Genomic DNA, 17,678 nt, shown 5'->3' with positions numbered 1-17,678 from the left:
ATATATATGTATATAAACACACACGCGCACACACACACACCAAAGTGTTATAAAAATATATATAAAAGTGTAGGGGTTAGATATATAAATACATAAGAATTATATGATATGCTTGTAATTTTCCCATAAAAAGAATCCGATTCAAATGATTCTATCAATTAAGACATCATTGAGTTAAAATCAATTCACAAATTTTCCCTTAAAAAAGGAATTTTGAAGGCTAACTTGATGGAATAATCTTAATATTCACTTCCATTTTATTGTTAAGAAAAAAAAAGAAATTTATAAAAAGGTTCAAAAAAAGATTTTTTTTGTAATGAGAACATTTACATTCCTTCAATGGAATGTTTTAAAGATTGTTCATTTATTAATAATTGAAATATAATTTAATTTCAAATTGATAAATCATCACAACTAAATCTGAAGTACATGATAAATGCTCTACTCCGATAAAGCCGAGAAGAAAATGACTCGAGTTTTCTACTATGGACAAAATCGTCTTTCAGGCTCACTTAATAAATCCGACGCAGAACGTGAAGGAAGATCATGCTTGCCTGCCGTTCTTTCGGCTTATATTCTCCCCAAAATAGGCTCTTTTTCAATACTATTTACCTGGCTCGTTTTTTTTTTCTAGAACCTTGGCCATGGAGAAAGAAGAAAGAGGGAGGGTGGAAGCCCTTCTTTTCTCTCTTCAATTCGACTCGAGGAGCAGATAACTGAAATCCAGCGGTCAGACTGTCTTGAACTCCGTTTTCTCCTGATTTGTGTTGCGGCAGGAGGAAGATGCTGGAGTTGTTGGAGTTTCTTGTTTCAAATTCTCTCCCTACTTAAGGATTTGCTGTGTTCGTCTTGTCATGGCCAAACGAGTCTATCAAGCTTGGAAAGGGAGCAATGTAAGAATCTTACACTTTAATAACTTCTGAATTCGCTGCTCCATGAGATTTAGGACAGAGTTACTAAAAAGTGTATGTTGACTGAACTTGGTTTGACTGATTCGGAGGCTCCCATGGGGGATTAGCATGCCGTGCTTCTGTGTTCGGGATTTATGATAATTTTTTTGTGCATGGTGTGCTTTATCTTGGTAGAATTGACCGCCTGGAAACATGTAGGTTTTATCCTTAATTGTAGGGACCGATGTGGTTTGGTTGTTGCCCGTTGATTCTTTCGTCTAATTTTCTTATTTATTTACTTCTTTGGGATTTAATTTGTTGTTTGATTGCTTAATCTGGTTTTTCTGGCTTCATTTTGGTTGTGATAGCACATATGGTTTATGAACTTTCTTTGTTGTTAGAGAAGCAGTTATACTAAATGTGCTTAAAAGTTGTTTTTTGGTCATTATCATCCTATGCATAGTACAAAATACCAGTTAAATGGAGTATGACTGGGCTGGGTTACTTGAATTTCAATTGCTTCTCATAGTAAATTCTACAGACTTATATTGGGGAAACCTAATCTTTGTAGCCTATTTTGTTACATGCCTTATACAGTTTATGTAACTTTATAAAAGCTGTACTGATGCTGCATTGTTGTAGTCTGTCTAATTTATGCTGAAAAAATAAGAAGTTAGAGGAATTAGGGGCTGAAAATAGGAGTTAGGATTTAATAGTGAAGGAAGAGACTGAGAAGATGCGCCTGAAAATTAGGAAGAGGATTATAAGGAAATTTTCTGCTATAAAATCTATTCAGTGTTTCATTTCTTCTCCATTTTGGCTTTTTAGTATTTTGCCATTTGGCAAGCATATTTGAATTTAAAAAAATTAATAATTAAAATTATATTAAAAGTATCAATAGAAGTTGGATGATTTCAAAGAGAGATACCTGTAAAAGCTATTAGCTATTGTATTCATTTTAGAATAAATTTATTACTGCAGTCCTTGTTTAACTTTGAGTTTGAAGCAGACAAACTACATCCACTCTGGCCTCTGGACATAGTACACCTAATATCTAGTGGAAACTTGACTTTGTGAAAATGGCGATACTATCTTCGTCATCATTAGACTTGTACTAATAATTTTGTTTAAGCTTTGCAAATTTCTTCTGATACAAAGGAATTATTTAAAAGTTTAAAGCCACTAGATCGCTACTTGAAAGAATATTAAATATTAAAATTACAAATTCTTAGCTTTTATGCAAATATCAATAACCCTGGAATCAATTGAGACGCCTTTTTGAATTCTATGATTCCTTAAAACCTGCTATATTTAAATTATGCTACGAGTTACACATTAATGGTTGATATTTGTGTTTAATGATTTTAAGATTTAGAATTATCTTTTTATTAAATATTAGATTTTATTTAGAAAATGAAAGCAGGGTTGACTTTCTCATGAATTTAAAATTTTTGTATTTGATTTATGCTAGAATTGAAGTTATTAACCAAGTTCTACAGCAACTATAAAAAAGTTCAGATGTCCACTTGTCTAATGTGAGAGTAGTTTTGATGGATGGAAGTTACACCAAAAATAATACATTTTGCATGTTAAAGACTTGGTTATAATTCACCTTCCTAAGCAATTTTAGTATAAACGCATCATCCAAAACAAGGGATTGCCATATGATATGCAACGAATGGGAAGTGAACATTTTTCATTAGACTGCCAAGGAAGGTGTTTGTCCATGCATATTTGATTTGGAATTGGGCTGCAGAAGCCTCATGAAACTAATAGGAAAAAATTTCATCAACTCGAGCAAATTCCCAAAAATATCCTTTCATAATGTTATGCTTGTAGTAGAGTGGGAATGCTTCCAAATTAGGCTTTCTGATTTTTGGACTTTGCGAAATTTTGTTATCAAGAATTGTGTTGTTTTGTCCTTGACCTTAGGCTCCATTCCTTTTCGATCTATGTGCTTCTCTGATTACTCTATAAGGAGTTTTTTTAGGATATTGAATATTCTTGAAATATTTATCTTTTATTTCTTGCTCACTCTAGTTGGCTAGGTTTCTTAGAGGATTTGAAAGACTTGACATTGTATACGGGAATAAGATTTTCAATTTGACATAGTTTTTGTGTAGTGAGATTCTTGGGTTTTTTCTCTTTTCTTCTTTGTACATAAGTGTGTTTGAGTTTTTGGAAAAAGTTTTGGCGTGCGCTCTTATGTTTACACTACGATTTCAATTTTTTTGTCAGTTAATTGGATCCTCCCACCACTATTATGGACGTAGGCTTGTTTGAAGTTAAAACATGTAAACCTTGCTGTTTTTGTGATTGTATGCTATCTTTCTCTTTTGCATTTACTTTGGGTGTATTATATCAATCATGGTTATAGCTTCATTTTAAAGTCTTTTTGTGTCTCCTATTAGAATAAATTAATATTAGTCTGTAGTTCTAAAATAAGGAATTTGAAATTTGAGATTGAGGAGTTTGCTGGGTCAAAGAATTTTGACCTTAAGTTAAATAAGATTTGTGGGGTTCTTGTCCTACGAGATTTGATAACAATACTTATGGGATGTTAGATGATTCAAAAATGAAGAGTGAAGGCTACATAGTGATGGATGAATTGCACTTACAATGATCCAAATTCGTTTGGTGGATGAGGCCTTTAAGGAGTCAACACCTAAAGGTTTATGGATAAAGTTGGAGTTATTGATAGCTTTTCTAATAAACTCTATCAAACTAAATGTTGTTTTTGTTTCTTATACGAGAAGGTATGCTAATTAAGTCACACCAAAATCAATATTTAGTCTATTTATGATTTATGAAATGTTGATGTATTTGTAAATGATAAAGGTTGAACTTTATTATTTTGTTATTAACTTTCACTTATAGGTTTTTTTGTGATTATAAGTTGTTTAAAAGAGATAACAAGAACTTAAAAGTTGTGAATAATTATTTTTCATTAAGGAATGTAACTTATAAGCTAGATTTTGTTGACAAAGAGAATCATCACGAATGATTGCTCATGAGGGGATAGCAATGGAGAATTGGTCTATGTTTAAAATCAAGTCTATTGGCAAAAATAAGATTTATTTTTATTGTAGGAACTAAGGTCACATCAAGAGAGATTATATGGCTTTGAAGAAAAGATAAAAATTATTATGTATGAAGCATCTGAGAATAAGAAATAAGTTGCAAACACAATTGATATAAATTATGGTGCTGTTCTTTTTGTGACTACTGGTTATATGCATAATGACTAGTGAGTACTTGACACATCATGATCTTTGCATATGCATCATAATAGTTGTTTTATTTTCTAATTTTAAAGCATGTAATAGGCATGAATATAGGACTGTAGGCTTGGGCATTTTGTATTGGGAGTTTGGGACACATAATTGATGTAGTACATAAGTTTTTTGGGATGCTGAGATCTTCAATCTTTGTAGGGTGAGAAAACAATCATATCATTGATATTAACACATGCATGTGCATTTTCAATTTGAATAGTATTACTTTTTAGTGCGACATTTGTGCTATTGAAGTCTATCACATGTATTCAGTATGTGGCTTTTAGGTCTGACCAGTTTGCATGATGCTAAGAGCTTTAGATCTTTTGGTGCTTATAATGGCTGGTTTGGAAAAAGATGCAAAAGAGATTTTAATTTGCCACAACGTTGAGTCAGGGGAAGGGCGCCGAGAATCATTCGACAGGCATGAAGTGAATTCCCAAAAATATCATTGTATAATGTTACACTTGTTTTAAAAATAAGAATACTTCTGAATTAATATTCTTGATTCTTTTGTTTTGTGAAATCATGTTCTTGAGAATTACACCATATGATATATGACACATGGTCTTAATAGTTACATTTGGATCAATTCTTCTGATATTTCAGAACTTTAGAAGCCTTTATGTCCCTCTTTCCTCTTTTTTTGGGAGGTGTGTTTTCTTTAGAGGAATTGGAAAAGTTGATGGTGTTTGTCATAAAAAGATTTCTTATATGAGATAATTTGTGTGATGATATTCTTAGGTTTCTTTCTTGTTTTTGCATGAGTATACTTAGATTTTTGGAAAATGCACTTTGTGAGTGCTTATATTCTGTGCACCACAATTTTAATTTTGTTTGTGTATTAAATCGCTAATGGTTATATGCTTTGCTTAAGGCATGTCACATATATGTGCCTTTTTGGTTATATGTTTATTTCACATACATGTCACATATATGTGCCTTTTTGGTTTTATGTTTACTTCACTCGCATCATTCTCAATCTTGGTTGCTGCATTAAATTCAAATTTTTTGATGCCCCTAGCTACAATATAAAATACTATGCTATGGGATAGTGTGGAGTAGGAGTGTAATTATTACCGAATAAAGAGAGAGGAGTCCATTGCTTTGTTCTTGTGAACCATGCCCTTTAAGGCCTTGAATGCTTCTGAATGTGTGCCCCAATAAAAAAGGGAATGGCTCGCATAGCCTATTCTAGCTGATAATTGGATGCAGGGAGAGAGAAATGTGTAGAAAAATCATTCTATTTTTTTTCAAGAATAATTTCAACATTCTTCGGCCAATCTATATCTATCTTCATTTCCAACTAAATGTATTTAATTAAAATCATTATTTTAACTTATTTTTATCCTGTCAAATTGCGGATAACTAGAGCTTAATTCGAAAAACACTCCATTGGATCCCTCATTAAAGGGCAACAAACCATTTAAAAATAATTGGAAAAATTTGAAAGATACTATTGAACGTTTATTGATTTGCTCCTCATAAAATTCTTTCTCATCCTAATTTATTCATCCACACCTAATTTTGAAATTTCAATTTTGTTTTTTATTTCCACCTTAATTTTTTATTTGCAAATCTATTATTCTAAGGTTAAACTTTCAATTTATTTTTTTGTTGAGAGCCTCTTGAATCAAGACTCACCTTTTTATGCCATTTTCTTTTACAAATGCAATTAATCACTGAGCAATGATAATTTAGAAATAAGGTCAATACTTAACTAATAATGACTAATCTACATGATGTATTTAGTAGAACTCATCTTCATAGCACCTGGCATTTCAATGAGACTATCGTATATGGATTGATCTCAGATTGATCCATTTTGAATGAAGCTAATGCTATTGTACCATCCTAATTAATGAATTGTATCTACATAGAAAGACTAGTACAAAAGTGAAATCCTCTTTTCTCCTCCTTTGAAGCATTTCATAAAAATGAGTTGTATCTCTTGAATCCATCAAACCTATCCCACGCCATTATGATCTCTTGGTTACATGTTAGATATCTTTTGGTCCACAGTCTATGGTATTCTACAATACTTTCTCTATACTACTCTTAGGTCATGTCCGTATCTCTTGAAATCTTATAGAACTCCTATATAGCATTCAAGAAGTAGCTCAACAAGAAGTGATCTTTGTTTGTCTTCATATGTTTACTCTCTTTGTAAGATAGCTCTATTTTTTTTTATATTTTGTTGGTGCTACCTTCTTTACAATGATCTTTTTAATAAGGTTGCAAATGAATTGAGTAGAGTTAAGAAAAAGGCTGTTTGAGCTCGAGTTTGTTTCCCAAAAGAATGTTTAAGCTCAACTCAAACTTGATTTAAACTTTTATAGTAGCATTCAATTTTTGCTTATCTAATACGGCTTGTTCGAGCTTGGTGCTAAACTCAGTTCATTTTATAATCATCAATGTTTAAACGAGCGGCTTGTTTAGAAATATAAACGAATATTGCGAATGTGAATAAATCAAGCTCATTAAGCTTCTAACATAATAATTTTATTTTAAAAGCTCTAAAAAAAATTTAAGAATTCCCTATGATATAATATCCCATCTACATAAGCGTAGTTGAGCTGAATAATAATGTATGCCCACCAATTAGGCGAGTTACAAGGTTAGTAACCAACATGAATCCTTAGGATTTCTCCAAGCATCAGGCCAGCTTAACTTTGCTCACACCTGCACGTTTAGAAGGGTGGTAAGTGTGAATGAGTGAGAGAGAGAGACAAAGTGAAGGGGATCTGTATTACTTATGGAAGAGTTTAAAGAAACTTGGAGGATGTTTACAAAAGAACGAGGTTCTCCTTATTTATAGGCTAGGGCGTCTCCTCCAAAACTTAGATTATTATGTAATTTAACTCATTCTAGAATTTTATAGGTACATCATATAATCTTTATGTTTTTAGAGTATTCTATATATCATTTAAACGAAACATTATGAGTCATGAAATCATAGATTGGTTGCTTGATGCATGATTTTATCACTTTCCTTAAGGCTATAAGACAATTGGGATCATTATCACCGTCTATGGATTTATTCTCAATAGTTGTACTTCATTTATATGTGAATTAAGTTTGCATTCATGTGTGTGTGGGAGATATGTTAGTTATTCTCCCTCTTCGTTTTCCTTTTCCCACCTAGTTTTGGACTTAAAGCTTACTTATCATAGATTGGGTATATTGATAAGGTGATGAAGGATTTTGTGGTTTTGTTGAGGCTTTAATAGGTTCCATGAGTTTCAATAAGAAATGTTCATTGTCCATAGGTTTTTTGAGAATTATGATGGATGATTAAATAAGTTTTCAACTTGAAAATCTTATTTATGAATTTCCTCCCCTTGATTATTACATTTGGAACTATAAGGTTGGTGTTTTAGGAATGTTATTTCTATGGAATTGTAATTTTTTTTAATACATGAGAAATGCCATTTGCACCTGATGTTTTTAGGATTATACAATAATGATACTCCTGATAGCTTTATGTTCTAGTTTTGCTTTAGTGCTGAGAGTAAATGGGAATGAAGACTGAAAACCCAAATGCTTTTAGAGAATGTGAGAATGATTTTTGTCTTTGTAAATGAATAGAAAATGGTTTAAAAGGGGGTTTGAAATTTAAATACATGGAAGGGAGTTATGTTAATGAGTTATGTAACTATTATAACAAGATTTTTCTAGAACTAGCTAAGAATATATATGGAGAATATTAGTTATCCATCCATCTCTAAGAGGATAAAAAAAATTATTAAGGGAGGATGATACAAGAAATTTGATATATAATCCCTTAATTTAGTTAATAATTTTGTAAGAACTATTGAAAATATTCTTTGACATTTGTTAGCTTTAGGAATTGAATTTTGGGCTAAAATTGGGTGTCTTATTATTTTGAAATAGATGAATGCCCCCCTTCAATTTTTCTCTCATTAAAGAAAAACACAAGTAAGAAATTCTAATCATTTATGATTGGAATAAACCATTCAACTTTAGAGTTATTTTTAACTTTAGATGGTTCTTACTGAAGTGAAAGATTAGGAAGGTTAATAGGCGTAATTGAGATAAGAATTACAAGTTTGTTTAACCATATAGATGATAAATTCTCATCAAAAGTCCTTTGAATTTTTGTTGATGGATAAAAATAATTTCTTAAGATAAAGTTTTGTTGCCCAAGATGATAATGTGAAATTCATGCATCATTATCATTATTTGAAGTGTGTTTGACTTTGAAGTTAGTTTTGATATATATACTATTTGTTGTCTGAACCCATATCTTATTTTAGAAATTATTGTCTATAGAGTTTTCAACACATCTCTATATTTTTAATCATTCCTTTTGAGTTCAATTCTTGAAATTTACGAAGATCAAATGAAAAATTATCAACACTTATTTTCTTGAGTGAGTTTGCTAATTGATAGCAAGTTACAATATAGGTTAGACAACAAAATGCCTTTTTTTTTTAAAGAATGAAAAAAGAAAATCTATTCTGACTACTCATTATAGCGATACTTCTAGATTTTGGATATTATAATTCTATATTATAAGTCTCATGTGTTGGGCTGAATTTATGGATGACACTTTTGTCTCCTATCATATAATTTGAAGCTCCTAAGTCTTCTATCAAATTAATACTTTTTTTCATGTGTACATTGAGGGATACTTAGATTTCTCATAATCAATTTGGATTTATGCTAGACATGTCTACTATGGAAGCTATGCATTTATTGAGAGGTTTGATGGAGAAGGATAGAGAGAGTATAGAATATCTAAATATGATTTTTATTGATTTAGAAAACAAATTATGATAAACTTCCAGGAGTTCTTTGGAGAGTTTTAGAAAAGAAAGGTGTTGATAAGTTCTATATTCAAGTCATTAAAGATATGTATTATAGACTTGTTACTTGTGTTTGAACAGGAAGATTGACAAAATATTTTACTATTTTAGTTAGATTACGTTAGGGATCGACTTTAAACACGTATTTTCTTTCTTTAGTTATGGATGCTCTAACTGGACATTTATAGGAAAATGTACCTTGGTGCATGCTTATCGTTGATAATATTCTTCTCACGGATAAGGGTAGAGAAAGAATTTATAAAATACTTAAATTATGGTGGTCTACTTTAGAGTTTAAATGCCTTCGTTTGAGTAGATCTAAAACTAAATACATGGAATGTAATTTAGTATTAGTAGATCTAGCGGCGGAGTTATAACCATGGGTGATCAAATAATTAAAAGGTGTGAATGTTTTAGATCTCTCGGGTTTATTGTTCAAAGTGATGGAGATATAGATGGGGATGTTAATAGTAGAATTCAAGTTGGTTGGTTGAATTGGAAGAATGTATTGAGCCTATTGTATGATAGAAAGGTACTGCTTTGACTTAAAGGAAAAATTTATAAGATGGCTCTCGGGTTTATTGTTCAAAGTGATGGAGATATAGATGGGGATGTTAATAGTAGAATTCAAGTTGGTTGGTTGAATTGGAAGAATGTATTGAGCCTATTGTATGATAGAAAGGTACTGCTTTGACTTAAAGGAAAAATTTATAAGATGTTGGTGAGACTTGTAATGCTTTTTGGCACAGAATGTTGCTTTAAAAAGAGAAACATAAAACTAAATGGAGGAATGCATCGTGAGCTTCTATCATGCAGGCGGTTTGCAATCCTGCCAGTCTTCTCATCTATCTTGAATCGCGACTCTATCATGAATGTCGCAGTGATCCTGATTTTGGCTTTCTCATTGGCTGAATCCTTGCTGTCTTATAAGGTCACGATCATGTCATCCTGGCACACAACAATCCAGTCTTTTCCTCCCAGAATTTTGTTCTGATACGAATTTGATAGGAATCTTGGTAGAAATTAGGGCAGAAATAAAATATCTTATTCCACCAATACTAAATAAAAACAATACAATACCAAACAACTCAACATGCATACAAAAGAGATAAATACCTGCAATTCGAGAGGTAGGCGAATTCTCCCAACGCCTACAATCCGAGAAATAGGCGATCTCTCCCAAACCCTAAACTTAAGACTCTAGACCACAAAATCATAGTATAACCCTAACCCTAAACACATTAGCCCTATTTTTATCCCACAATAATAAATATAAAAATACTAAATTTCCCTTAGGTGCTGACATAATAATATTATGTTAAAGAATAGGTCAAACATGCTTGAAGGTGTAGGATTAATCCTGTTCATTTATGTCATTGCTTGTTTGTGCGACTTTCCTTGAATGAGCTGCTTGGAATAATGCAAGAGCATTTGACATGTTTTATTGTCTATATGCATTTATTTATATACTTATATTTATACTATTTATATTTCGTTTTTTTTGTTATCAATTAATCATTTTGCTGGCCTTCATGAAGTTCCTTGATGGCTTAGTTAAATTTAGATGGATACCGCCAAATTTATCATTTACTTTTTTATTGGTGGCAGTGATGTTTGATGGTTGAATGATGCTCTTTAATCCAAAAAGAAAGAAAGAAAGAATGAAAATCATTTACATTAATTCACTTCAATTTAATTGCCTTTACCATTTTCTTTTTAATCCCCTAGTTTCATTCATTCCAACCCATCATTAAGTTGTTACCCTTCTATTCTTGATGGAAACTATCTATTGCTTTTTATTATTCTCTGATGATAGCATATAGGATATATTCTATTCTTTATTGAAATATTGTAAAATAATATCAAAGGAAAGCGGACACAAAAATTGTAAGTGTCTTAAATCAATTTCATAAGAACCTACTCTCTTCAACGTCTTGATGCATTTTCTCTCAATCACGATGACAATGTCAAAGTTTTTTAATTGCCAAGCTTCAAATCATGTTTGTATCATTTGTTTACCACATAGTTTTGAACCATCCATTTCCTCCACTATAATGCTCCAAGATACTGCTAAGAAAATGCAAGATTTTTTTTAATCATGTTTCTAAGAAAAGAATGTTTCTCATGCATGCACTCTATATTTTGAGATTTTTACTCTTCAAAAAATTATTTACTTATCCAAAAATACAATACTATCTTGTGAGAAAAATGGCATAAATATTCTGCAACATAGACTATTTACTATTGATCTGATCATTACTAAAAATAGAATGAGGAGTTTCTTGTTGTCAAGTTTTTTGGTTAATCTTTTTTTCAACATGAATAATCTCAATTAATGATCAATTCTGTCATTCCCAACATAATCAATGCTTTCTTCCTAGTAATTTGTGTCAATATGTTTTTTACTCTATCGATTTAGGCAAATTGTCTTTGTTATGTGATATTTTTCGTAGATCATTTGTGGTTGTGCTAGGCGGATTGACAATGATCAAGGATGTGGGCGAAAAGGCTTTTTCCCTTGTTCTTGTTATAACCGCACCAGTCATCTATTTGAATGTTGTGAAAAATTATATTATCTCTTTACTTCTTATTTTGGATTAGCCACTTTGTTTCTGGAGGATTATGATAGCTTCATTTAACATTCCCAGGCCTTTATGTTTCACTCGCTTCACATGATGTTTTCTCATATGTCATATCCTAGATTGTTAGACTTTAGTGTATCTGCACATGCTTTTATCCCTTGACATTTCTTTTATCTCTTGACATTTCTTCTCCACATTCCCATAAATTATTTGAAAAAGTCTCTATAGCTCTTATGAAAGGGTTCTCTCTTCTGGTTGTCTTGTGTGCTCTTGAATTTCTTGTACCTTTGTCATCCTTTAATTGTCTTACAAGAACTCATAGCTATATAATAACATTCTATTTGTCGCATTCAAATAGATGACTGGTTTGTCACATTCTATTTGTCACATTCAAGAACCCCTATACATCCCAATATAATAGGTTTGTTGCATGAAAGCATCATCTACTCACATAGCCCAAACATTGATGTTCCACATTATTTTTAGTGCTAATTCTGATTTTTTTGAATCTAATGTCTTTCATTTCTCTTGGTAACCTCATCCTCATTTTTGTTTGTATTCAGGGCAATCTTATTTTTTTTCTTACCTCTACAATTTTTTGGTTCTCTCTGCTTTGTTCATTCCTTTTATCTTGGTGGTGAACTATCTCTTTGGGTAACTTGATTTATCTTTTTATGGTACTCTTATTTCTAGAAAGGCTATTGTTGCTATGACCCAACCTTCAAATGCTTTTATACCTCAACACGTTATTTTTTGTGAGTCCTCTTGACTCATCTTCTCAACTCCTTTATCTTGCTCATATTGCTTTTATACCAACTTACCTACTTCCGCCTGTCTACACACAATGGTCCCACCTACTATCTTGCTGAACACCTCCCATCACATTAAAATAGCTGAGCATCTCTCTCCTAGAGAGTTCATTGATCTCCATATGCAAATTGCCCTTTAGAAAAGTAAAATAAGATGTGGTATTTATTCTATTCAATCTTATATGAAATTTGGGTACTTAATATATCATGGATGTACACCATGAAAAGCAGGCAGACTGCATTCCACTCATTGTAAGGCTCCTTTATGACATGCTTGATTCCACTCTTCTTGAAGGAAGAAGGGTTTTATGAGATTGGGTTTTCTATGAATTCTTCTTACAATATGTTCATACAATTTTATTTATATAGATTTTTTTGCACATATGTTGATTTGCTCTGTTAGAGAATTTATTCGTTTAATCATTATATAAATCACTCGATGCAATGAAAAGATGATATAGACTATATCAGAAAAAAATTAAAATTTATATCACTTGGTTGCCATATGTATAAAGCAGAGTGTTAATAGCGTTGAAGACCAATTAACTTTACTTTGAAGATTGCATGCGTTTTAAGCCACCAAGGGCTAACTTTTCTGGCCATGTTAAGGACAAAAGGATCACAAATTTACCATTCCCTTATTTGGTTGGATGGAAAGTTTCATTTCTAAAGAATAAAGTTTGCATGATAATTTTTTTTTAAAACTCATGCTTTCAAATAAAAAAAAATCATGTCAATGATATAAAATTGGATTCATGGACCTATTAAATCAAGATATGAGTGTCCTAACTTCTTTTAATTACTGGTCTTAAGTATCGTCTTCTGAACCAATTTAATAAAATTCTTAAAAAGGAATTATGGAATTTTTTTTTAGCATTTTTGGTGATAATTTAGCAATTAAAAGATGTAAATAGGACAGTTTGGTGAATGTTATCAAATGCTGAATGAATATTTTGTGGTTAATGAAATAAAAGTAAATTATTTGCCTCCTTTTTTTTTATCTTTAATGCTGAGCATTTTGCATACTTCAAAATAAAAGACGTCTAAATTTGTTGCATGTAATTGCCTGTTTGTGGTTTTTTGGTCTTGCTGAAGATTCATCTTTCGAACTATAAATTTCAGGGGACATGGTTTTTGAAGCTCATGATATGAACTTAGTTCTGTTTTTCTTTCCTCATATTATCTTCAGATGTTTTTCTCTCTTTTTTTTTTGTGATTTCAAATTGCTAAACATGAATTATTTCGTTGCTCAGACTATGTATTTAAGAAATGAAGTGGTAGACCGATTAGAAAGATGCTTCTACTAGTTTGTCTACGTTGATACATAATAGAGTGGAAAGTGGAAGCATTTATGTTGTTTATTCTTAGTTTCTGTTTTAACCTATGTAAAGTAGATTTTACTTGAAATTTTCTCGTAGATTCCCCTCATTTCTCCCAAGTCCTGATTTGTTTTTAACACAATTCTTTATTTCGGGCTTAAAACCGGTCTCCATTTTAGGCTTGTAAATTGGTGGCCTGAAATAGATCCAGTTGAGGGTGCCTTTTTTATGTCTTAAAATTTAATTTCGTGGTTATGGTAGGATGAAAGATGATATTTTCGGTATCATTATTGGCATTTTTATTTAGGTTTATATTTACCTATTTCTGAGGTTCTGGTCTTGAGCATGAAAAGGTTTATTAGGTCTCATTATGCTTTATATCATGTATGATTTTTGCTTTTAATGTTCTGCACGTCATACCTGCATAATGTGCAAAGTCATGCTTATATTTGAAGGCATTGTAAAAGATTGGGGTCTCTGATATTTTAGATGGTTTCTGCAAATTTTAATTTATCTAGAAGTTTTTCCTCGTAAAACCAACTGTTTTGTTTTATATTTTGCATTGAACAATAGTAACTGTTTCTCTTTTCATCATCTTCAGAAGTTCATCTTTGGTGGCAGATTGATATTTGGACCTGATGCCTGGTCTCTACTCATTACCATCTTACTAGTAGTTATACCTGTTGTGATATTTTGCGTCTTTGTTGCTAGACATCTTCTCCACAAGTTTCCTGCTTATAACGCAGGATATGCTATTTTGGCGGTTGCAATAGCTTTTACCATCTATGTAAGTGCTCTAAACTTTTCGAGTAAAACAAAGCCTCAATCATAGAACTGTTCAAATGTTCATATGTTTTGAGTTATTTTTCTACTCTTTTGGATTCCTACCGCAAATTGTTTTTTTATTATAAATCATTTTGTTTGAATATAATATCAAGATTCTCTTGAGTAAATATGTTAAACTGCACACTTGCATCTTTATATGGATTTGATTAAAATGTGGACATAAAATGCAAAATTTTATTATCATGAATATTGAAGTTATTCATACCCTCTACATTTTATCATTTTATTTAGATTATTGTAATTAATGTCATTAAGAATGTTAGCACTTTATTGGCAGTTTGTTAGTAATTGTTTAGTAACTTCGTATTTATTTATTTTTCTATCTACAAATAAAAGATATTTGAGTGGTAAGATAATTTTATCGGATGAATAAATTCTATTTTGAATGTGACGACTCTTTTTTTATTATGATTATGTGTATTTGATCTTTGATTTGGTGTGATGCTTGAAGAATTTTGGGAGAAGTCATCTCCTAGTGCAAGAGTGAGGTTTTCTTGTTATTTTTATTATTCTTTTTCTCCTTTCCTCTCTAGCACCTTTTTAGTTTATTTTCAAGGATTTCCTGCATCAAACTGATATCAGAATTGTTATTTTGGATTATTTTATATGCAAGATTGCATATGAAAGAACTTTTACTTATTTTTCCAAGACCATAGCACTTTCATCCCCAATTGTAAAAGTAGTGTTCATAGGATTGTAAAATCACTACTCATCTAACAGCAAATCAACATTCACAAGAGAGTGAATTCATGGTTTTCTAAACATCAAAATCATTATATAAGGAATAGTAAAAAAATGTTCATAGTGAATAACTAAACCATCATAACTCATTTTTCTCACATCATTCGTTTTTTTCTTCCAATAATCCTCCACAGGCTACCTAGAGCCCATTTGGGGCAGCTTATTCACCACAGGGCGTTTTCAAAACATTGGATGTGGCGTTTGGTTGGTGCGTCACATTGGCTTAACGGAATAATCCATTCATTCATGCTATTAAATGCGGCTGCAGTATCGACCCCGCCGCCCGCGTTCCTTTGAGGGTGTATTATCCCGCTGACCCGGCGTGTCTCTCTCGACTCTTGTCTACCCTAGTGTCATCGCTCTCGCGAACCTTGTAAGGTCGCACTTCTCTCCCTCTCCCGCATCTCTCTCACGCGTAGAGTTGCCTTTCATTTTCCCTCCGATCTCTGGTTACTGTGATATGTGAATATTTCGAGTGTTAATTGTCGATGGACTGGCTTTCTTTATGGGATTTTTTGGCTTTCTGATTTGCAATTTGTTGGCTTAGAGCTTTTTTTATGCAATCTGTCTGTAGATGGCAATGTCTCTGTTATGCGTTCCTATGGCTCTCTGATTTAGGGTTTTCTCTGATTTGAGATTTTTGGCTTTCTTTATGGAATTTGTTGGTAGATGGCAAGGTATCGAGTGCCCTGTTCGAAAAATAAATGAACTAAGGTGCTTGATTTGTACACGGCATTGTTCTCTAGCTGCTCACCTATGTAACAAAATTTTACATAGGTAAATTTACATGCATACATTTCACTTCCCATGTGGTTTCATATCTAAAAAAGCATGACATGTTTATATATATTTGTAACTTTTGAGTGCAGACCCTTCAACTCTATATACATTTATATATGCATTCCAACAAGTGATAGTGAAATTGGATTGAACATGTTATAGCTATTTTGGAAAAAGTGGAGTGCTGTTTTGGAGAATGATCATATGGTGTGCTTGATTTGTTGAGTACGAATCTGAAAATTGGATGAAAGAGGATGTTTCGTTTGTAGATAACAATATTTCGGGTGCCCTGTATGTGATTGCCCCAAATGAAAAATATAGGATGGGATTTTTCACCCTTTGTTGTTTGAGTGGTAATTTGAAAAATGGATGAGATGGTTTGCTTGATTTGTTTATAGCATTGTTTGGGCTGCCCGGTTTAGGATTGACTCAATTCAAAATTATATACAGGTTTTTTTATGTGTTATCGATTAATCTAAAATTTGGATTAAAGAGGTGCTTCATTAGTAGATGGTAATGTTTCAGGTGCCCTGTATGTAATTGCCCCAAAACAAAAATATGGGATGCGGTTTCTTCACTTCCTTTGATGTTTGAATAATAACTTGAGAAATGGATGAGAAAGGTTAAGCTTGATTTCTTCATTGAATTGTTTCGACTGCCCTGTTTGTAATCGCGTCAATTCAAATTTACATACATTTTTTTTTTTAATTTGATCTATTAATGTGGGAAGCTTGTGGATGTTTTGTTTTTTTTGGGTGGGTGTGTGTTGTGGGCTTATGTCATGTGTTTTGGTGGTTGTGGGATGTGTGTGATGGTGTGGTTGGATGGTTGTGGTTTGGGTGATTGGGATGGCTATGCTGGGTGTTGGGTAGTGGCTGTACTGGGGGTAAGGTGGTGGCTGTTGGGGTGGTGGCTTTGTGGCTGTTGGGTGGTGGCTTTGTGGCTGTTGGGTGGTGGCTAATGTTTGTTCTCTAGTTGATTTGAAATATTAATGTTTTGCCCTTTCTTTGTTAGTAATGCAATAGTTAAGACTAAAGAACTTGGTTCATCAGCCATGTGGGATAGGGAAGTCATACTCATATTTTGTGTTCTGTATCTTAAGGAGATTGAGCTGAGAAATAGACCCACAACCTATTTTAACAAGGAAGGGTGACAAAATATTATGAAGAAGTTTAAGGAAATGACAGGGAGCATGACATACATCAATTTAACAGCAAGTGGGATCAGTCGAAGGACTGTAAATTATGGAAGGAATTAAAACGGAAATCTACGGGCTTGGGTTGGGATCCCATCAAATGGAGTAGTGATGCTTCTGAGGAATGGCGGACTGAGAAATTAGGGATAATAACCTATCCATTGAAGAATTATTTTTTCTTACTTTATCCTACTAAGTTGTTTGAAGTAATAAACTTGCTCTTATGTTGTAGGTAGTGTCAACAGCCAAGAAATTCAAATTCAGTGGTTCTGACCCTGATCTGGAGGAGAAGTTGAACCTTATATTCAGTGAGGTTGTGACAACGGACAGTCATGCATTCACCTCAAGTGAGCAAGGGTTTGTAAGCAAACCAGAGGACTTGGAGGCCGAGCAGGTAAGTGGCTCCGGTGAA

At 32.4% G+C, this 17,678-nt stretch overlaps 1 protein-coding gene across 1 annotated transcript in view; it reads left to right on the top strand.

Annotated features, from left to right (window-relative positions):
- Positions 1 to 571: 571 nt before the first annotated feature.
- The window catches only part of LOC110033335 (protein S-acyltransferase 8-like), a 34,072-nt gene continuing 16,965 nt past the window's right edge, over positions 572 to 17,678 (top strand). Inside the window, exons 1-2 of the mRNA XM_020737265.1 lie at positions 572 to 893; positions 14,306 to 14,491. Of these exons, the coding sequence (XP_020592924.1) occupies positions 855 to 893; positions 14,306 to 14,491 (225 nt within the window). The 5' untranslated portion in view covers positions 572 to 854. The remainder of the gene's footprint in view (positions 894 to 14,305; positions 14,492 to 17,678) is intronic.

This window comes from Phalaenopsis equestris, unplaced genomic scaffold (genome assembly GCF_001263595.1).
Source record: "Phalaenopsis equestris unplaced genomic scaffold, ASM126359v1 Scaffold001143, whole genome shotgun sequence".
NCBI classification, from domain to species: Eukaryota; Viridiplantae; Streptophyta; class Magnoliopsida; order Asparagales; family Orchidaceae; genus Phalaenopsis; species Phalaenopsis equestris.
The sequence above is the reverse complement of the archived record's forward strand: the minus strand, read 5'-3'. Positions and strand labels throughout refer to the sequence as shown.